Source organism: Aptenodytes patagonicus, chromosome 13 (assembly GCF_965638725.1).
Source record: "Aptenodytes patagonicus chromosome 13, bAptPat1.pri.cur, whole genome shotgun sequence".
In the NCBI taxonomy this organism is placed as follows: Eukaryota; Metazoa; Chordata; class Aves; order Sphenisciformes; family Spheniscidae; genus Aptenodytes; species Aptenodytes patagonicus.
The window spans coordinates 3,044,755-3,067,250 of record NC_134961.1 but is presented as its reverse complement, the minus strand read 5'-3'; the positions used below and the strand labels follow the sequence as shown (position 1 = coordinate 3,067,250).

At 38.8% G+C, this 22,496-nt stretch overlaps 2 protein-coding genes across 5 annotated transcripts in view; one reads left to right on the top strand and one right to left on the bottom strand.

The window, feature by feature from the left end:
• IFT140 (intraflagellar transport 140) overlaps positions 1-22,496 on the top strand; it is a 91,117-nt gene that overhangs the window by 32,137 nt on the left and 36,484 nt on the right. For 2 of the 3 annotated variants that reach the window (XM_076351221.1, XM_076351219.1), the window contains exons 16-18: positions 2,698-2,848; positions 4,460-4,591; positions 6,924-7,120. In XM_076351221.1, the coding sequence (XP_076207336.1) occupies positions 2,698-2,848; positions 4,460-4,591; positions 6,924-7,120 (480 nt within the window). The remainder of the gene's footprint in view (positions 1-2,697; positions 2,849-4,459; positions 4,592-6,923; positions 7,121-22,496) is intronic. The other variant, XM_076351220.1, reaches the window with a different exon arrangement.
• The window catches only part of TMEM204 (transmembrane protein 204), a 32,215-nt gene continuing 17,149 nt past the window's right edge, over positions 7,431-22,496 (bottom strand). For both annotated transcript variants that reach the window (XM_076351227.1, XM_076351226.1), the window contains one exon: positions 7,431-9,622. In XM_076351227.1, the coding sequence (XP_076207342.1) occupies positions 9,378-9,622 (245 nt within the window). In that variant the 3' untranslated portion in view covers positions 7,431-9,377. The remainder of the gene's footprint in view (positions 9,623-22,496) is intronic.

The following is a 22,496-nucleotide window of genomic DNA, read 5'->3' as shown; positions in this document are numbered from 1 at the left end:
ATTTTGAGAAGTATTACTTGTGGATTTAAGATAGGAATCTGCCCTGTGAAGACAAGCAACGCCTTGATACTGGCATTCCTCTGCCTTTGTGTAGGATCTTGTACAAATTTAATTATTTTATTTCTAAAGAATTAATTAAAACTGGTGCATTGTATGTCAATCAGCCTGCATCCCTGTCTTTTCCAATGTGTGAACTAGGGAGTGTCAAATGAAGGTATCAGAAAGCAAGCTCAAAATAAGCAGGAGGAGGCGGTTCTTCAGACAGCATGCAGCTGAGCTAAGGAACTCCTTGCCAAAGGAAGTTATAGGTGATGAAGGAAGGGTTCACGAAGGTATTGGACAAACTCACAGAAGAGAAATGCAGTGAGAGTTATTAGATATGTGGGAGCCATATCTGGCTCAAGAGGTCTCTGAGAGGAGGATGACTGGGTGTTGGGGGGGTATGTGTAGAGGTATTATATGACTGGAATCAGGATCCTGATCTTAAAATAAAGAAAAATCTTGGGAAATCTTGGAAAGCTACTCTTCCATGAAGAGTTTACAGGGTAGGAACTGAAAAGAGGACATTCTGAAGCTCCTCCTAGGAAAAAAGTTAATTTCTAAGTCAAATACAGGATGTTTTTGTATGGATAAAATCTCATGAAATGCCTATTTAGAACTGACAGCTTTGTTTTCATACAAGCTGTTCTGTGGCGAATACATTAGAAATCCTAGTAGCAAGGCAGCAAAATGCAGTGAACTAGGAATTCTCATGGAATTACGGTGGAATGTTAGGGTACAAATTCCCATCTGGTTTTACAATAATTTTTTTGACTGTATTTTTCTTAAGAAAAAACAGTGTTAGAATAGAAGGTGGTTTGCTTTTTTAGCAACTATCTGCTGTAGATATTACAAGCAAAAAAGGATTTACTCTCCTTATCACTGAAGAACAGAAGAAACTACCCAGCTCATCAAAAACTAAGGATAGTGCAAATTTGGGGCCTTATGTCTTGGTCAGTTATGCAAACAGTGTAATAATGAGTAGTGAGAAAGTTGTTTTCAAGTGTAGTATCTTGTGTAGCCCAACAGAGGCCACCACAAACTAGTAATGCTATTTCACTGATATTTAAATGCTAGATGTTGTCGGCGTGAATAATCCATTTATCTGTGCTTCATTTTAGAGTATCTTGAAATTGGAATGAGTAAACTCATGGGAAAATAATAATAATAATAATAATAATAATAATAATAATAATAATAATAATAATAATCTACACTTCTTCCCCTTCTCTCTCTCCTCCTGAGGCAGAATCTAAGCGCTCCCAATTTTTTACACAAATACTGTTTTTCAGTTTGCAAGTAATTTATTTTGAATTCAGTGGCATGAATAGGACATGGTGTATTTCTGCATCCCTCTGAATCTCTCCCTTAATTTGCCTTCCAGCCCTACTCCAATCCTCCTCACAAAGTCCACCCTTCAGTGGTGACCTGTCCTGGTTTCGGCTGGGATAGGGTTAATTTTCTTCCTAGTAGCTGGTATAGTGCTGTGTTTTGGATTTAGTAATTAAACCACGACATGACACCAAATGAGAAAAATATTTTAATGATGTCTTTGGCTTCTCTCTTTTTTCAAATTTGACACCTATTTATATTCTGTATTTTTTCAGAAGAATCCTAAGCCATTGCTAAAATAGTCTGAATTCTGTATTTCTAGAGTCTTAACATGGCCAGCACTGAAGTAGTATTTAAATGCCCGAAGGAGGCAGTAAAATGTTTCTTATTTAAACTGCTGCCAGAGAGTGGCTTTCCTAAGGCTACAGGGGTAGTCCTTGTGCTTAATGTGCTATTTCACAGTGCCTCGGAATTCTTCATACACAGTATAAAGTTCAGGCACAGTACTGAGGGAAGGGAAGGAACTACGGCATATCTGGGGACTGAAGTCCCCCAGCTGCAGGTCAGGTTCAGCTGCAACTCTGGAGTTTCCCTCAGCTCCGAGAAGTTCAGCGGTTCAAAGCATCGATCATGCTGCATGCCTAGGTCTCTTTGCTGAACTCTCAGTAGAGAGAGATCTGTTGCCTGAGAATATAAACTAATTTCTTTTTTTTTTTTCCCCATCAGTTTAATCACAGTTATCTAGTTGTGATCTCTTATGACCGCTGCTTAGCTGGATTTGAACGTGAGGCATATGTACTAGAAACTCTCTGTACTGCCAATCTAAATGCACATCAGTGTACTCAAGCTATCTTTAACCTGGCTGGGCATTTCTAGCAGTGCTGGCAATAAGCACCTTGGGGCACGTTGTAAAACCCAGAAGAAGACAGAGCTGAGGGTAGTCCCCATGTTACAGTACCTACACCAGTAGCAGTTGCTAAGGTAGATCATTTGAAGGATGTTCAAGTATTTCTGTAGGACACGTAATCTCAGTGGAGACAGATTTCAGGTGCCTGTTTGTATTTGTGGCAGTACCAGCTTTTTTTCTACTGAAATGCTTTTATGTCCTAGAGTTATGGTTAATGTATACAGAACAAACTAAAAGTGGCATTGCCAAGTATAAGGTATTAGGAGGTGGGAAGATGTATATGGTTAATGTTACAATGCAGAGGTACTGGTACAGATAACTGATCATCATCTGAAAATTATCCCTTTGTTTACATTCATATGCTGAATGGGCTGGAATTATTTTGTCTCCCTTTCTACATTTTTTTTCTTGTCTTTTAGTAGGTCTGCTGTGGACTATCCAGAGTTGCACAGTCACGTCCCTGCTTGCCATTTCTGGGACCAGAGTGAACCAAGACTTTTTGTATGTGAAGCAGTTCTTGAAACAGGCCTACAATATCCAGACCAGAAGAAAAAACAGACTGAGAGCACAGTATGGTCTTTTTGTTTGTTTGTTTTACCTTGCTTTACATGGAGTTCTCCCTGTCCAAGTAATAAATCATTGGTCCTCCACTAAGGATGTGGGGAGTAGGTAGTATACATTATTTTGTACAAAAATGAACAGTGAAACTACCTGTTTGGTGTCTGTGGCTTCAGGCAGTCACTGTACGTTAGCTTTCTGTTTTAGCCCTAGCTTGCATACAGTGATGAAGAAAAGGAGGTGATTTCTTTATCCATGCTAGAATTTTGAGGATGATCATAATGCAAGCTTGTATCTGGACTACAGTCTTTCAGGTGACATTATTGGGTGAATTGATAATCTAGAGTTTTGATACTTATTCTCATTTTTAAAAAAATAATGCAGATTTTATATCTCGAGGCCACTTTTAGCAGCAAGAATTAATTTGATAGGATAACAGGGACCCTGCCATTCAGATGAACAGTGAAGTACACACTTCCCACCCAGTTCTTGTATCTTTTGCTTTTCTGGACAGTCATTGTACATCTTTATGGTACTCCCCAAATTATCTTTTATGATCTTTTTTACATTAGAAAAAAGATTTCATTTTTATTGATCAGAAATTATCTAATCAACGATTTCTTTCATCAGACTAACAATTCTTCCCCGCTTCCCCTGCTAATGTGCTTGTAGCGGTCCTTATCATTTTGTCTGTACAGAACTGCCTGTGCTTCATAAATATTCCATTGATTTGAAATGTCCATGTTGATTTAAGGTTTTTTGGTTCGTGCATGATTTTAGTTAAACCTCTTCCACTTAGAGATAGAAAGGTCTTTGTTTCTTTTGTTGATTGAAACGACCTTAGAAAAATCATGGGAAGATGAATGTAGAAAGGAGGAATGGAATAGGGATGTCTCAAAAGGCCTTGGTAGGGTCTTCTAGCAAAGAGAAGAACACTTCAACCCCATATTCCCAATGTAAACAAGTAAAAATGTTTGGCTTCTATATAAAGTTGAAAAACAAAAAGATATAAAAGGAGTGTAACGTACTTTTTGGCCCTTATTCAACAGAACTTTTGACTGTGTGCTTATTCTTTAAGAAATGAGAAGTCTGATTAACTTTAGTTGGAAATAAATGCTTCATTTTGACTTAGGTCAGGTCAATATTTAAACTGTTACAGAAACTATTTTTAAATGGCTGGTATATTCCCTGGGAACTCAAAGCAGTCAGTAAGCTGCTGAACTTATAATAGAAATAATACAGTATTTAAAAAAAAAAAAAAAAAAAAAAAGAAAACAGTTGGGAGTATTTCTTTGACCTGAGTCAGATCTGTCAGAGAGACTTCTAGAGCAGCAATCTGTGGCCAGGGACTTCCCTCTTTATGGTCAGTGAAGTTGGTTCCTGAAAGGCAGAGGTGGAGGTCCCTTTGCAGTAGGAACACAGTAATGTACAATGAGTCGTGGGCTACTTACTATAGGGAGGAAGCGTGCAGCTCTGCCCTCGCCAGCAGGTGTGTGCGTGTGAATGTATATGTCATACTATTTTCAAGAGAAGGTTCTGCCAAGTGAAAATGGAAAATAAAAACAAAATGAAAGAAGGATATTGCAGCATAAAAACAAAACAATGCTTTGCTTCCTTTTCCAGATGGATGTTTGGATTATATCATTCTTCAGTACTGAAGAGCATGGCCTTTTGCTTCAGGACAGCTTTCCATTGCCTTCATCCTACCAGGTTCTTCTGGGCATAGAGGTGCCACATTATTATTTTGCAAAAAAGGTGAGGAAATCTTTCACAATTCCTTCCCTTCCCAGAAGTTCAGACTTTTCACTGTGTAGGGATCAAATTTAACCAAATTGAGTCTGGGGTAAGTAGAGCAACTCCAACGGCAGTTGCTGCATCACGTGTAGAAATGACAAAAAGATAATTCTAATGCAGGTGTACTTGGCAGTATTGTGGAAATTGTACTGAATTGGCTTTTCATGGGTGTTGCAAACCAGATGTGACGTAGAACACAGGAGACACAGTAATTACCAGGGAATGCAACTGAAAAAGGGATGTGAAAAAAGTTCTCTTTCTACTTTATGTAGTCACCGTGCCTATTGCAAGTAAGGGGGGGGTGGGGTGTCAACTTTAAGTAGGCCATAAGAGGGGACATTTCCTACTAGCTTCAGCAGAAGTAACCCATTTCCTTCTTGGAATTCAGCTTAATCCCCACAGAATACCAAAGAGAGCGAGAATACTCATCTTGCACTATCACCAAATGCCTATGTGCTACAAATACCAGGAATGCATGCTTTAACTTCTTAAACTTGAATATGAATCCAAAATTGTTTGCATCTTAGGTAAATAATACCATGCATACTGGAAGAAATGAAGCCTATTACCTACAGATTGGTTTTCTGGTTAAGCTCTGACCTGAGTTTCTTAGTGCCTCTTAAGACGATGATTTGCACTGCTCCCTTCTTGTAGGGAGAGCTTAACAGAGTCTGTTTATTCTACGAAGGCATTTATTTTTGTAAAATCTGCAGGAACTTAATATTAATGAGACTTCTAATCCTCTAAATCTTCTGAGTAAGGCAGACCAATGTGATCACATAAATCTAATTTCATGTGGTTCAGGCGCAGTGTTAAACAGGGAGAATGTATCTAGATGTTTTTCTTCTTAATATATTTAGATTCAGAGTGGTACTTTGCAATTTAGCCCCCTTCCAAAGAACTGACTGTTGTCACTCTTCCTGCGCAGATCTAGCTTCTAGAGTTGCACTCTATTTTACTTTCCTTTTTCCCTTAATTTGAAAGGTCAAAAGTGATCTGCTGCATTTTCTAATCTCTTTTAACACTTCCCCCATCATGTGTCATGCTATTTTACTTTGATAGTACGTCTGTTTTTTCTTTTTTTTTAACTCTGTATTGCTGCCATTAGTTGTTTTTTCGGAGGGGATGTGTCTATAAACCTGTAAGTATCGGCATTATTTTGTTACTCTTCCTTCATTCTCTGCTTTTCTCTCTTCTGTTTCCATTTTCTTCCCTCAGTAGGTTACTGTATCTTAGTGACTAGGTTACTTGTTATATAATAATTCATGTTGCAAACATGATTTAGTATATGAACAGAGTCTGCTTTAAATATAGCAAGTCGAGTTGATTCAACAAGTCTGTTTTGACCAGGTTTCATTCCAGGGTTTTTCCTTATTCATTATAACGTCTTTTCTGTCCTGGTTCCAGAAATTCCCCAAATTGTAGTCAAACGCATTTACAGTAAAAGAAACCAAAAGTGCATCTAATACTCTCATTGTATAAGAATATAATACTATTTTTTTTAATTGGCTTCTGTAAAGCATTTAGTTATCTCATCTAACTATACAATTGGGGTAGAGTGTATGTGAAATTTGGTATCCTTCGTGACTCAGATGATCTTCCACTGTGTTTGGCTTGTGAAAGTTTCCTTGTTACGCTCTAGACAGATCATTTGATATTGATGATTGACTTTATCTTTATTCTTTTTCTGAATAATGGTTAAATTGCTTTGAGCTGCCTTTCAATGACTGGTGAAAGTATCACTGAAGCTCCAGAGGCTCCGGAACTGCCCATTTTATGGGGAAGGGTTTGAATCTGAGCTTTAGCATTCATAAGCTTCACATGAAGGCAAGAATAAAAGAATTGGGTCTATATAGTTAACTTTCAGAACAGTAGACTCATTTTTGAGAAGAGACTAACCTTAGAGAAATGTTTATCTGAAATATTCAGAAATCTGGGGACTTAAAATAATAGTTGCTATTATAGTAATAATAATAATAATAATATATATAAAATAATAATAGTTATGACTATAGTAATAGGAGGCTGCCTCTCCTGTGGTATTTTACCGACCTCCAAACTATCACTAACATACTGTGATTGTTCGTTATGATATACTAATGTCTTCTATGACATTCCATATTTTGGGGCATTTTCTAGGAAGTTCTGAAACATTGCAACTATTGTCACTATTGATCATTGTCCTGCAGAAATAGAAAACTTGGACTTTAGTGGAAATAATGTAATTAATTACACGTACAAAGGAGTAAGTTTCAACCTACTTGATACCTAAATGATAACATTCTCATTGTAGCCGGGAGAAGCTGAGAAAGGACAAGCAGAGTCTGGCTCAATAAAGGTGTCTCAGATGGTTGCGAGAAGACCCATGAGAGATTTCATTGGATTAGGAGACTGTGATAAGACTACCCGGGATGCCATGCTGAACTTCAGCTTCTATCTGACTGCTGGAGACATGGATGAGGCCTTCAAATCCATCAAGCTGATAAAAAGGTATTGTAAGTATTTGTATGTATTTCTTTATGGGTACAGTTTGTTTTCAATTAAAAGTTTGCGTGAAGTTTTGATCCTCCTAAATTCTCCTGACATTTTTCCTCTCTGATTTCATTCTCCCTTTCATTTTTAACAAGATGAAATATCTTTATCTTACAGACATTTTAATGTATTCTCTGCTTATTCTTGGTCTACAAGACGTTGCAAGCTCTGTGGATTCTTTTTTACTAAATGGGAAAAATGATTGATAACAAGGAACCTTATTCTGTGTCTGAATGGCAAAAATCTCACCTTATCACTAGAAGAAAATGAACATTCACAACTTTATTTATACATCTAAAATAATCACAGTAATACCAAGTATTACAAATTTACCGACCACATAGCTGATTTTTAAATTTAAATGTACATTATTATAATATGGATATTGCAATATTAGAAGAAATAATATAATGTCTTTTAAATATTCCAATATTTTATTTAAAAAAAACCCTGCAATTAATCATAGCATATTATTTCTAGAAAAGATTTTCCAGAAAGTAATGCAGGCAAATGAATACAAATCTTAGTTGGTTTTTACAAACCTACTGCTAGAAGAAACTCTTTGTCAGCTTTATGGTATTCTATCCTGATAGTCTAGAACAATGTAGTTGTTCTAGAGCATCAGTCTCTGCAGAGCGTTGCTCACTTTGAACATGGTGCAGAGCAGCAGTTGGGGTTGAGTTTCTTATTACATCAGAACTGAGTGCAGAACAGAACTCAAGAGCCAGCTTGATGATCACATTTTAACAAAGTGTGGAAAAGTATGGTGGAAATAATGATAAAGAAAAGCAGTGTACTCAGCTGGGAGCGACACAACAGTCCTAAAGAATTTGTAACATTCACAGCTCATGGTCCTTCAAACCTATCAGTAACTGTGCTCAGAGTAGCATCCTTAGAGTTTTTAAACATCTGTCATTGCCTCTAGTTCCTGTATCCTAAGTATTTCTGCATAATAGTTTTTGACCTGTTGTTTTTCTTCCTGAAAGTTACGTGCACGTGACTTCTGTGAGCCCATGTGCTTCTCAGGGTCAGGCTTATAAACACTATCCCTATTTCCAAAGGTACTAATTATTTTCATTTCATTACCATATTAAGTTACCAGGCAGGTCTTTTTTAAATCTCATGCTTAAGTCCTGTATATGTGTCTTAGTCTCCAATTTGGGTGCTTGAGTGGCAGTTATATTCTCCAATATTCACTGTGTTATGTGCCATTGAGCATTGCTGGGCAGAGCTGGGTGTCCTGACAGAGCACTCTAATCTGAAAATGTCACAGCAAATGTTAAAGCAAGCTGGGAAGAAAAGAGGTTAAGTTGGGCTGAAATATCTGTTCTTAATAATCATTTCCAATAATGTAAGTTAATAGTATCTGTGATTATTAAGGAGTCCAGGTAACCTTTTTCTGCAGATATTTGTCCTCATTGTAACACTGAAGTAGATTTTTTCAGTGACATGTGTGACCTGTTCTAGCTGCGTACCCTTTTAATTTTTAATGGCATGTCTGTTTACATATAGGATAAACCCAAACCATTGTCTCAGGATACAAAAGAAGCATCTGAAAAAATGCAACTTAATTCTTCTGCATTCCCTTACTTTACAATTAGAATGGTTAGAGTTGCTTTTGCTTTTTACTGTCTGGGCTATGCTGTGGCTGGGGAGCAGGTGTTGCAGCTAATAAGTTCTTTGAAAAGGGGTGGATGGAAGGACTGAAGATCATGAAATTTAAACAGCTGTTAAAGTCATCACTAATTCTATAGTGAGTTTTCTGCTTTCTCAGATTGCCTGTTAACTCTAAAGCTATTGCCACTGGTCTCCTATAGCTTTTTACATTATTATTAGGGAGCAGGATAACTTTATGCAGACAGAGAAAACGTGTTTGGTTGCCTCTTTTCTATATTCTCATTGCATACATTCTGTGTCTGCTACAGCTGACCCTGCTGACATGTAGCTGTGATGCTCTGTCAGGATTCTGACAATCCAACATTCTGTGCTGTACAGCAGAGGGAGAGGGCAATATAATATAATATATATAAAATTATGTGTTTTATACATATGTATATAGATGGAGCCCATCCAAATAATAGTTGAGGGCCTCTGCTCACAAGAGTGAGCTTTGTGATGTCTTTCAACCCTTAGTTTTAAATTATAGCATATATTTATAGAAAACAACTCTAATGTAGATCTCCTTGGAGATCCTTCCCCTTTCAAGTCCACTCTTTCAGCACGGTGACTCAACATAGTCGTTTTCCAGGCCACGGCGAAACCGAGCGGTCAGGGTACGGCTAATGACAATGACCCGGGGTGCCATGCAGTCCTCACGCCTATGAAGGATGTTCCATATGAGAATGGCAGCTGCCAGCGTGGCCAAAAGACAGGCTCCAATGTTCAGATAGCAAGACCAAGAGAGGTTGGTGTATGGGCCGATGCGGTAGAAAGTCACCAATCCAATAACCAGAACAAAACCTGCAAGGAGAATGAGAGAATTCTTTTTAATGTGTTATTCTCTTGGGTTTCTGTAGTGGCAAGATGCCATAGGCCAATATTCACGAGTCTGTAAAGCCTTTCCATTCCTATTACGATGTGCTGTATGTGTTCTTGAAGGCATATTTGGGCATGATGATATATGCAAAGACTGGGTGTCTGAAATGAGGTCTCAATGTTAGGTTTAAATCTGTTCATTCTATTTAAATTTCTTAATCCCGCTTAGCTGTATTTCATGTTGTGTTTTTTTTTCCTCCATCCACTTGTCTCACTTACACAGATGTCCTCTTGCTTATTCCTGTTGCCAACACAGAAAACTGGTATATTAATGATAATAATAACAATGAAAATCTTTTATTCCAAATATGGTACACTTATTCTGAAATTTTAAAATGTTTATTTAAGGCAGGCCACTATTGTAACCTGCAAAGATGATGAATAGCTAAATATCTTACAGAAATAATAAGAAAAAAAGTACAGAAGCTTAAAAAAAAGGGAAGGTGAAATAAATGGGACTTTATGGTCCTACTTTTTCTATGCTGGAAAAAAGTGTTATGAGGCAGGAGTAATATCATGCCTCCAGAAGCTACCAAAGGCAAGGTTTCCATTCCCTTCCTAACCTTATGCACAGTAGTAAGTTCCCTAAAAGGTAGTTAATATTTGAGTGATAACACTGCACTTGTCCAGCATTTCCATCCAGATGTCACAATGTGATTTGCAAAAAACATGAAAAAAATATTTCCCACATTCTTTTTGGTAGACACCACTGATGAATAGTAATGTTATTTCAGAGATGAGGTGGGGTGACTTTTCTAGTCATGCAGAAGGTCCATATTAGAACAAGGGGCAGAATCTGTATCCCTTGACTCCTACTTTTTTGTTACTGTCCTTTCCCTGAAGAATGCATCAATAAGCACACAATTACTTTTCTGCCCTGTTTATTGCAGTAGTCTCTCTTCCTGTCCCTACTCTCAAATAAAACTACTTTTCAGCTTTTTAAGAGAAGTAATTTATACATGTGATTAGATTGAAACAAACATACAAAGAGGCAAATATGCCTCACTAACCGAAAAAAGGTTTTCTCCTTGTTCTACACATTTCCTTAACCACCACCACCACCATAACACAAGAAATATCATTGACAAAAGGACCCCTTTATGAAGGAAGACTAGAATAAATAAATGCCCATAAACAGCCAGAGGATTTGTAGATACTATCTTCCTAAGTTCATGGGCAAGGACAAGTCAAGAGCAAGTAAGTCCTAGTGGCTGCATGCTGTTTTCTCAGTTAGCCGCAGTGCTTGCAAACACTGTTCCCCCAGGTACATGGCAATGCTCTAAAATGGCATGATACCATGGTCCTTGATTGTCCATGAAAGAGCACATCCTGAGTATGCATTGTATCAAGTTTCTTTCTAAAAAGGGTACTAATAATGCAGTGAAGATGGAAAAGACACAAATCGTGTACAGGTAAAAAATGTAGAGGAGCGAAATGAAATACAAATAGGAGAAAAAAAAATCAATCACTACTTAAGTAGATGTGGCGCTTTTACTATTCTGAGAGTCAATAATGTGAAGGCTGAATCCCCCTCCTAATAAAATAAGCAATGAATGAGTATTAATTCAGGAGATGTTTGGCATCCTCAGCTCTCGTGTCTACCTAGAAGGTGGTTTGTAACTCGGTTGCTTGCTACACCTTCTCTTCCTGAAGTAGCACTGTCCCACAGATGGCATGTACCAGAGAGGGTTTGAAGTGAGGCATCTCTTCCTAAGGATATATGAGGAGGAAATAGGTTCTTACAGCAGGAGTAGCTCTTTCCTGCTCTTTTGCCACTCTGCAGTAGCCTTTGCTGTGAAAAAAAGTCTTAACGTACTCTGGATGGGTTTTTAGGCTGTCAAGTCAGTTGTAAGGACAGCAATGAATAACTCCTTGATTTTATCAGTAAGTCTAGTAGTTATTTAATGGTTCAGCTTAATTATAAATGAACAAGTTTCATCTGGGAAAAATGTGGCCACATGGAGCACGCTGACTTAATTGAGTTGCAGAAATCGCTGATCTGTAAAATAATTGTTTGCCAGCACTCCCAAGTTGAGCCTGCAGACTTACTTAGGAGGCCATTTTAATGTTAGCCAAGTTGGAGATAGGATCCTATGCTGGTTTTGGCTGGGATAGAGTTAGTTTTCTCCGTAGTAGCTAGTACAAGGCTGTGTTTTGGATTTGTGCTGGAAACAGTGTTGATAACACAGGGATGTTTTAGTTACTGCTGAGCAGTGCTGACACAGAGTCAAGGCCTCTTCTGCTCCTCACCCCACCCCACCAGTGAGCAGGCTGGGGGGTGCACAAGAAGTTCGGAGAGGACACAGCCAGGACAGCTGACCCCAACTGACCAAAGGGATATTCCACACCATATGACATCATGCTCAGCATATAAAGGTGGGGGAAGAAGGAGGAAGGGGGGGACGTTCAGAGTGATGGCGTTTGTCTTCCCAAGTCACCGTTACGTGTGATGGAGCCCTGCTTTCCTGGAGATGGCTGAACACCTGCCTGCCCATGGGAAGAAGTGAAGGAATTCCTTGTTCTGCTTTGCTTGTGTGCGCGACTTTTGCTTTCCCTGTTAAACTGTCTTGATCTCAACCCACAAGTTTTCTCACTTTTACCCTTGCGATTCTCTCCCCCATCCCACTGGGGGGGGGAAGTGAGCGAGTGGCTGTGTGGTGCTCAGTTGCCGGCTGGGGTTAAACCACATCAGATCCCAATACATAGGTGGTCACCTATTTCAAAGTATACGGGTTTGGAAGTTGCTTCTCGACTCCTGTTCAAAAAAAATGCTGAGTTACAGTTGAGGTAGAAAAATTGTGAAGTTGTGCTTTTGACAAAGCTTAAATCTTCATTTTTTTTCAGTAATCACTGTTGGATGACACACCTTATATCAGATTATGCATGCTTTTTAAAATCCTGCTCTCTTGAAGCCAGGCAGATGTTATCTACATCCTTGGATGGACTGTTGAAGGCAAATCATCTGTCTTTGAAGGAGTTAATTTTTCTGTATATTTATATGCTTAGCTCATCACCACGTGAAAGTGGAAATGTTCTCTCCTTGTGCATTCAAAATCCTCACTGAAGTTTGCAAATTTTTTTTAGCATTCACAGAACACTACTTTTGTCCCCAAAGCCACAGTTAATTGTGCTCTTCCTTTTCTGTGATGTTTCCTTGAATTGCTTTTGAATTCTCATGACTTTGCTGTTTGGTGTTATCTGGGTCTTGTATGATTTTAATCTATTTCTTTATTGTTAGAAGTAATAGCATACAAGAAAATTGCAGCAGAGCTGGGAAACAAAATAGTTTTCCCTCATTTCCAGTGTCATTCTCCGAGTTCAGTTTGTCCTGAGGCACATGGTAGAGAAGAGAGGGGGAGATCAGATCCTTCATTGTGGAATACATCAGGTTTTTTAAACTCTCCTCTGAGATGGCTGGGTTCCCCATCTGTGGAACCAAGATGATAAAACTTCTTTTCCTCTGTGTTTTCTTTGTATTTCAGGGCTTTGGGAGCAGAGCGTGCTAGTTGTAATGTGATTATAGAGAATGTGTATCTCTACATCTACGTTTGACATCTTTAGGTCTTATAATACAGATAAACACTGATAGTCCTTTGCTCTTCCACTTTTCAAAGGATGATGGATACCAATTTTCTCATAAAGGTAGGAAATTGAGAGAAAGGGAGATTGCTTGCACCTCCTGCGGCCAAGTTGTGGACCTGTTTCTTTTCCTTCTGGTTTAAAATTTTCAGGAAGGAGGGTATTGAGGTACAAATCAAGAGACCCATCTTACTGATGAGTCTGGCACATGACACAACTTTGTGTGGTCAGTTTTTCCTTTCAGTTTTCCTTTCAGAACTCTTTTCCAGTTCACATACACTTTCACAGGGAATCCAAAAACCATTAAATAAATGTGTGAAGCAAATCATAAAACCTTAAGCAGGAAGAACTTTGAACCTAAGCTGTTTGTACCAGTGACCACTTACAGGTACCTCTAAGGGATAGTTATAAATATTAACAACAGTCCATTTTACACTATCTTGCATTATTTGTTTGAGGCTCTCTTGGCAGAGGGAGCTAGGTTCAGGAACACGAGATACACAGAGTAACCCTGATGCTGTGTCGTGTCTTGCAGCTTAATTTCCAGTTACTGAATTGTGACTGGTGCTTTCCCACTGCAGCTTTACAGGTATTTACTCTACCATTATCTCTAGCTTAGAGAAGTAATGGATGATTAGCACTTCTAGTTTCCTTACTGAAATTCAGGTCTGCTTGTGCAAACCTGCTGGGAAAAACCTTTAGGGTTCCTGGTGCATGTGAGAGATGTACTCCCTTGGGTGTAAGTTTTGCCCCATTCTTTGCTCACTTAGCCAAGGCAAGCAGCAGTGGTCTATACACATTCCTTTATGGCACAGTAAAAGTAAATAAATGCTGTAGGAATATTTTCAATATTTGAACTTTTTTCCAAACACCCAGCTTTTAATTAAATTACTTAGCTTTTTCTTCCTTGCTTATGTATCACTTATGGCCAATTGCTGTCCTAAATGGTCTCACATCTCATGCTAGACCAGCCACCTTCATGAGCTCCCTTCCATCCAATGGAGAAATTATCCACCAGGAAAAAGCACTAAGGCTTCCTTACAGGTCCCAAAATAAAACTATTTATGCTAGCAAGACTATTTCCCTTCGCAGGCCCTTTGCCTGAACCCTGATCAGATGAGCAGCCAGTCATGCAAGAGGCTTTCTCTCCTTTTGCAGTTCTGTGCCAGTGTCTGAGCGGGGGCGGGGGGGAACTGGGAGATAATGGGTCTGAGAGCTCCCCGACTTGGCAGATAGCAGGAGTGAGTCACTGGAGCTTTTGAGTGAAAAATGTAGGTCTGTTTAGAATACTTTGCTGCAGCCTAGACAGGAACTGACATTTGAGAAGAGAGAAAAACATGACAGAGGTGGGAGAGTTGGAAGCATGTTACTGTAGAGTTTCCACAATTAGTTTTACAGTTATACCAGCGTAAGTGAGCTCCAGGGTAAAAATGTCGCTGTGAACATTATTTTCAGGCATTCTTATTTCATATTAGCATGACCTGATACTGGATTTATAAATGTAGGAAATCAAGAGCAAAGGGTGAAGAAACTGTATTGATCCAAAAAGACTGAGTTTGCATAGGATGATATTTAAATTTCAGTGAATGCTGCTTTTGTAACGATGTTGTGTGAAAACCCCCAAAGTTTGCTTGGAGAGATTTTGTCTGTAATAACTTAATCAAAATTAGACTTTTTGAAGCGAAGCATTCCAATGTGCTACTTATGTTTTCCTTGCCCTTAGAGTGGTGGTGGTGTACACCAGCCAAGAATTGAGATGGAACATTTAGCAGCTGTTCTCTAAATGACTGGGCAAACACATCTAATTCACTTATTTGTGCCAGCCTGGCCCTTCTCCTTCAGTGGTTCCTCTTTCTTAGGGAAAGTAGATTTTTTTTTTTTTTTTTTTTTTTTTTTTAATTCCTCTGTTATATGGATGTATCTGAGGAGTGGTGTCTTCCTAGTTTGGATGAAACTTTATGAATAATTATGTGTGTACCATTTGGTTGCAAACCCTAGTGTACTGATGCAATAATACTCAGTTTCGGAAAGGAGAGCGAATGAAACTGAAGTTTGACTAATGTTTTATTTTTACTAACATAGCTAAAGCAGAGTATTTTCATGATATTGGTATCTCCTGTTTTGCTTACTGTGAGTGTTATTAGCATTAGGAAATCTTTGACAACATCTTAATTTGTTGCCTTTGAATATTGTTAAATATTCAATTAGTGTATCACTTGTGAGAATTTAGTGTAGGAAAAACGGTGCTGGAATTCTACTTCTACTGATGGTTGTGTAATATGGGTATAACTCAGTTGTTAATGTAAATATACCAATGCAGAATTTGGCTCTGTATTCGGAACAGTTAGAAGTACATCTATAAAAATTAACCTTGTATTAAGAATAGCTTCTGTCTGCGTGACTAAAACTGACTGTGGTGACTTTTCACTTTTTAGATAGATACTTGTAACATTAAGCAACAACTTCGTTTCAGTATTCCAATAAAATACCTGGAGGGAGACAGTTGGCCTCCAGACCATTTCCCAAAGGTAACTCTGCTAAGAATAACCAGAAAATTGCTCTACTTGCCATCAGTCTTCTTGATCTCTTAATTTACAATACAGTTTGAGGAGGGCTGCAGATGGGAAATACTGCTTTAAATTTAGTTATGAAAATATTAAACATTTTCATCTGGTTTAGTTTCATTTCTGTTTTGTAGCGATGACAAGACTTTTAGATGCATGGCTGAATTTCCCTGAATTAATTTCATTATGTACGTCAATTTCAGATCATTTTATTGTGTATTGTCTAAAGTCTGCACAGAGGCCACATCTTCACTAAAAATCCTGATGAGATTACTTAAAGTACTTTATTTTCCCATAGAGACGCTGTTTATCTCTAGTTGTTTCCCATCCGTAGCAAAACAAGCCTGGATGGGGGGGCTTTTCCGCTGGGGAAGGAAACAGATAACGAATTCACTAGGAAGACTTTTGGTTGGGACAGTATTGACTGTGTGAGTGAGGGTGGGTTGGGAGAATGTTACTTTTTGAACTTACATTTCAGATCTGTATACTGAATTTCCTGTTTGACTGTAGCTGGCTGCAAGCCAGCTACAGATTTTTAGCATTTTAAAAGAACTCTCATAGTCACTCTTTTACTTCTGTGATAGTTTGTTTTTGGTTTTTTTTTTTCCAGACACCCATTGATTCGCATTCCTCCTTTTTATTAGTACATTGATTGTACAGTTGAAGAAATCTATATTATGTTTTTTCTGGGTTGGTAGAAAGTCTATATTGGGAGTTATAATCCTCCTCTTTACAGCTTGTCCTATAGGATGACTTTTGCTGCCAGGAAGAGGGAGAAGAAGGAAAATAGAGCAGCCAGACTGTTCAGAATTCACAGCCCATGCTTGTGCAGCAAAACTGCAAACAGGGAGGGGAAATTTTTCACCCCGCATCTCTACATACCCTGTAGATGTTTACAGGGAATGATTTAGCTGCGATGAGTCACAAGCCTGAATAAGCTGCTTGTAGGAGCTCAACTGTATTTATCAAAGTGAGATAGATTCCCAAACTGTGATTGCTACAGGACTTATGTAAATGATTAATCAATTAACACCTTCTCCTGTGTCAGCTTGGCACAAGAGAGTTGTTACAGTGCAAGGCAAATGTGGAGCTTCTGTAACGGTTGTGTGCTCTTTGTTGTACTACCAGGCTGAAAGCTGTAGAAGAAGTATGCTTGCTTTGGTTTACAATGCCACAGAGACTTTAGTGGCCTTTGAGTTTTCAGTTGTACATTGTTGAGTACAATAAAAATTTCCTTCCAAGGATTTTGGTAGAACGTAACATCTCTTAGAATGAAACAAGTTATGAGTAGCAAAGCTTCTCAGGGGCAATAAGACCCTCTTGTCCTTCACTTTTCACCACTGACTTACAATGGTGAACACCACTACTTGTGGTGTTCTTTGAGTTTGTCAGTCCCTCTTTGTCTTTAACCTGATAAGGCTGGGAGATTTAGTCAGTGTAAGGCAATTAATTCTACTTTATGTTGGTTGGAAGTCTTCAAAGGGAGGTGCAGAGCACTGTTTAACATGTTTAGGTCTACTAACAGTGAACTTGCTTTTCTTGGTTACCTTTTGGAGGTTTCCTTAGAAATTATGCCAGTCCTTGAACTGAAGGTTGAAAAGCATTCCCTGTGAATTAGACATAATTCCTGTTGGGCAGCTGTTTAAATAAGGATAAATGTGCAGACTTTCACACTGAAAGTCAGCGGCAAACATTTCTTGGCACCTTGGATTCAGAGGCAGCTGGAGTCAATGAAAGCTCTGCTTTTGATTGCAGTAAACTTCATATTAGACACAGGTAAGAGCTCTTGTCAGCCTGAGCAAAAACAACTTGTGCAGAGAGAAGCAGTTACTGACAAGTGATCCTCCTGGAAGTTTCAGTGGTCATCTTCTGCTTCCATTTTTCAAATGCTCTGTCCATCTCCTGATGCATCAAAGGGTAAGAGTTGCATAACTGTGGATCTAGCTAGGCAACTCAGTTTGAAACTTTTTTAGGAGACATCTTCATGTATATATAATATGCATGTTCATAAGCAATAAAGTGAATATTTGAGTTGAAGAACTCTTCATTTCACACGCTTCTTTCTGCATTACTGCATTATTTCTAATGCTGTGTCTGTAATAAAACATGTTCCTTATACTTGCATAGCCAAATGATATTTATCTGGGAATATATTTGTTACTGTATTTCTAATCAGAATACATGCCCTTGACATTGAGATGCTACAACAAATCGCCTGCTGCTCATATCAGTATTTAGACAACAAGAATATACGCAGATCTTCTCCCTGCTGCAGTTATACCAGTTGAAGAGTTCAACACACTTCTTGTGAGCTACTGCCCTTCTCAGTTTGCTGGTTCAGCTGCTTACATGAACCATTTCAGTCAAAATAAGTGGGGTAGGCTTCCATATTTTAAGATCTTTGCAAATGCGGTTCATTTTGCAAACGTGTGAAAACAAGATCATTTTATTGTGAGGTTTGCAGTCCACATAAAGAGTGTGCAAGTTTGGCACTGAGGAGAAATAATGAAAACATTTAGCACAAATCAAGCAGTCAAGTTCTCTCTTTTTGTTATGATTTTTAGGTTATTTACAGTGTCTCATTTATTTGCTTCCATTTCAGGAAGTATTAGGTTTACAGCTCCATAGATTTCATCTTAGAACAGATCTGGCTTGAGGGTGTTGTGAAGGAAAAAGGTGGAAGGAAGTAATACAGAAATCAGGATCACATTGCTATCATGAATATCTTCAGCTGTATTCTCCAATGGCTGCTTTGCTGGTCTGTTCTGCATTAAGATTTTCTGGATATCAACCAATCTAAAGTTGTAGTACCCAGAAAGAGGAGAGAAGGTAAATGGTCTAACAATTGTTTGATTTAGGTTTAATAGCACAGAGATGAGAGTATGCTTGAACTCAGATTTCCTGTGATGCGTTAGGGGTCTGGAGTGAAATACACCGTCAGCAGAAAAACACGGTAGGAAAAGCTGGAATGCAATGCTTGAAATTCGAGAGAGAGGTGAGATTGTAACTTATTTGGCTGTAAATGACAAGCTCAGTAGGAACACAAAACTTTTTAATCTTCAGGATATTATGTATTAAAGTAATTTAATGCTGAAAATGGGTTGGCAAGAATATTAATCATCATGATTCAGGTTTATTCCAATCTTGCACTTTCAGAAACTAGGATGAGATCTAATGTAAGGGATATTTTATCCTGGATTTTCCCCATTATGGTTCTAACATTTAACTCTAAAGTCTGTGATAATCACCATTGTACAAGATTGGAGACTTAGCTAGAGTCCCTTAAGGTCTGATCCAGTCTGGCAGGTTACTGCTTGTAGTAGTTCAGTATTCTCTGCAGTGCCCTTTATTCCCTATCCTGTTAGTATGGATTTCCCTTTCCAACTGCTCTTCTGTCAGCTCTGTTATCCATCCTATATTCACCACACTGAGTTTGTAACAGTTCCTTGGAAAAAAAACCAGAAAACCCAAAACTCTCTAGAGGGAAACTTCTGAGCATTGACACAAAATTCCACATACGACGCTGGTTCCATTTTCACCACATGCCTTTTCCAAAGCAAACAGCTCGCTTTCCTGTTAACTGGGAGATGTGAGGTTGCGGAGCTTTGGAGCTGTGTGAATCCCATTGCTGTCCCAGGAGCAATGCTGTTTCCTCTCTTCTTTCCTTCCTCTTTGCTTCCTGGGGCTTTATTTTCTGTCAGAGGTCCATCCTTTTTGAATGACTGTCAAATGCTTGTGCAGGTGGCAGCAGTGAAAAAGCAGTGGAGCCTGGAGTGATTGCAAGCTCTAGTGGGATCAGAGATGGTAGATTTGAACTTGTGATAGGGTTTGGAAGATAATACTTAGTACACTTAGTTTTCTAAAACAAAAAGGACTTTTGTTCAGACCTTGGGAAACTCTAATGAAACCCACACGTAATGTTTCAGTGGGTAAACTCTGACTAAAAATAAGTAAATTGTAGGTTGACTTATGATTCTGAGCCATATACTCAAGCCTTCCTCCATAATATTAGATTTCATTCTACCAGTGACCATTGCAGTTCTCTTCAGCACTTCTTGGCATATTCCAGGATGGAAGTTAGAGATCAAACAGAAGTTGGAATTAGAGGGGACATGATTCAAGAGAATTTTTTCTGAAATTACTGACAGGATGAGCAATTGCAGAACAATTCTCCAGATGATTTGGATTTTGAAATGGAAAAAAAGGGAGGTGAGTGCTTGTGTTTTCAGTAACGTATTTGAAAGTGTAATAAACAGAAATCACCCAGCCAGTACTCGAGTTATTTAATAAGATCTAAGTGTGTATATTCTTAAATATTGTTTGCTCTTCTCACACAAATGATCTGTCTGGCCTGAAGTACATTGGCTTTAACCCTTAAAATGAAGTAGGGGAGAGCTTCACAGTGATTTCTCTCGGGCTGTTTTGCATGGACAAAGTGCTTTTAAATACAAGCTTCGTATCCGCTGTTCTGACATTTCTGCCTAATATTGCTATTTTACTTTGAAAATAGATGAGAGGTTACCATCTTGGAGTGGAGGCTCAGAGGCTGAGTATTACCTGTGGCTTACAGGATAAGGGGCAGCCACTCTCCTCCCCTTCAATAAAGAAATCTTGGCCTCTAGATGTAGCAGCAATCCTTCATCAGAGCAACAGAAATGCTGGACTTGCTCACAGTTTGCACATGTGTTTTGTCTGATATCAAAGACGTTTCAGCTGTAAAATGCTGTCATCTGGGCCCAATCCAGGGAATTTGGTGGATGGGGCTGATTTTTGTGGCCAGTTTGAGTGGCTCAATATTACAGAGCACACGCTGGGTTCTGTGAAAGAGGAAACAACCTCTTTTGTCAGCATAAGCTGGACTCTAAACCGCCTGTCCTGTGAGTGCAGACCCTTGATTACCCACGTAGTCAGCAGTTGATGTACCACTGGCCTGGAAAACTATGGAGGTCTCCAAGAAGTCTATTTTATATTGGGATAATGGCACATACGATGAATCCTCTTTTTTCAAAAGTATACATTCCAGAAGACTTCAGCTGGTTGTTCTGGATATCAGGAAGGAATTTGTTTAAACAAAAAACTTTCATTAGGATAATGAAGATGTAAAATGAATATCATGTTACTGACTGCAAGGCAGAAAACCATCTGATGATTGTGAAGGAGACCGTGGCATAACTGCAAAGGAGGATGGGGAAGGGGGGCAGGGATAGCCACCAAAGTCATTGCATTATTTCTGCAGATGGGAGACCTTTGATTCATAGAGCGCAATGTCTGTCTTTAACTGTCACGAGCTGCCAGATCCATCTCTTCACACCTTTTGAACACAGGCAGGCAGACGAACTCCTCGATTCAACAGCTTCTTCAGCCATTCTCATTAGTGTTTTGTTAATCATTCTGACTCTGGCTTTCCTCCCCTCTCCCCTCCCAGCACTGGGGATTTCAAGGTTCAGCTTGCATAACAGGTAATAGCAGGCATTTCCTTCTCCTGTGTCGGGATATCCTGGCGCCCTTCAGTCTCTCTCTGACTGTGTTTAAAACAGACTCCAGCACAGGAAAAAAAAAAAAAAAAGAAAAAAAACCCCCTAGTCTAAAATTAGCAGCCTTGATAGAAGAAAGGCACACGGCTGTCCACTGTGCTGTTTGTCAATGAAACAACACGTCTAAACAGGGCCAGAATGCATTTCCTCTCTGGGAAAAACAGACATGTCGAGTTTTGGAGAGGATGGGAGGGAGTGAGAGTAAAGCAGGCATCACACCGATGATCGGGGAGAACTATCCAGAAAGTATCCAGAGTTATAAAGACCATGGTGTACGTGAAGAGGCTGTAGGAAGGTCTTGTTATGGCAAGGCTATATATCTGTCTCTTGGTAGCACTGACTGATGCTTGACGGTCTCGCTGCACCTGGAAGCTGGATCAGATGCTTTGAGAGTTACAGAACCTCTGCAGTCTCCTCCTCTTGTTTGGATTTCAGGTTCATCATCCTTAATGGGTGTTTATTGCTATGAGGACTGTATTTAAGTGACCTAGGCGAGATTCTGATCTTGCAGCAGTGTAAACCTGAGGTCTCAGTAGGTTTATACCATTCTAAATATTCTGAGTTTTTAAAGTTGAAATTAAAATTTAAAATAAAATGGTGTTACTTTATTATAACCTGCTGTTTACATTAATAATAATGATATATTTTTAATCTGATCTTGTAAGCAGCCTGAATGTTATACTCCATTAATGAGTTTCATGCATGGATATTTTATAGGATTGGACTCTTGGTGTAATGAGCACTGAGTGCCTTATTTTATGTAGTAAAGAAAGGTATTATTACAAAATGTTTACAGTTTGTTGCCACTGCTGTCAATATGGAAATTGTGATAAAACCATTTCCTCCTTTCCTCATTCGTTTCTGTATACAGTCTGTGTCCATGAGCATTACTGTGGGAATTTTATTTATAGCAGTCAATGTTATGAATTGACTTCAGCTTTCTTTGCTAGATTGCAGACGTATCTGTCTATCAAAATCCAGCTGATGGTCATTGAGTAAAATTCAGTTAGCTAAAAGCAAATAATCAGTTTCAGCAAGACTTCAAAAATTTGCTCAGCTGTTCTGCTCTGCTTTCAAACAGTTCCTTTGGTATATTTTGTACTGCTAAATTGTGGGGTTACA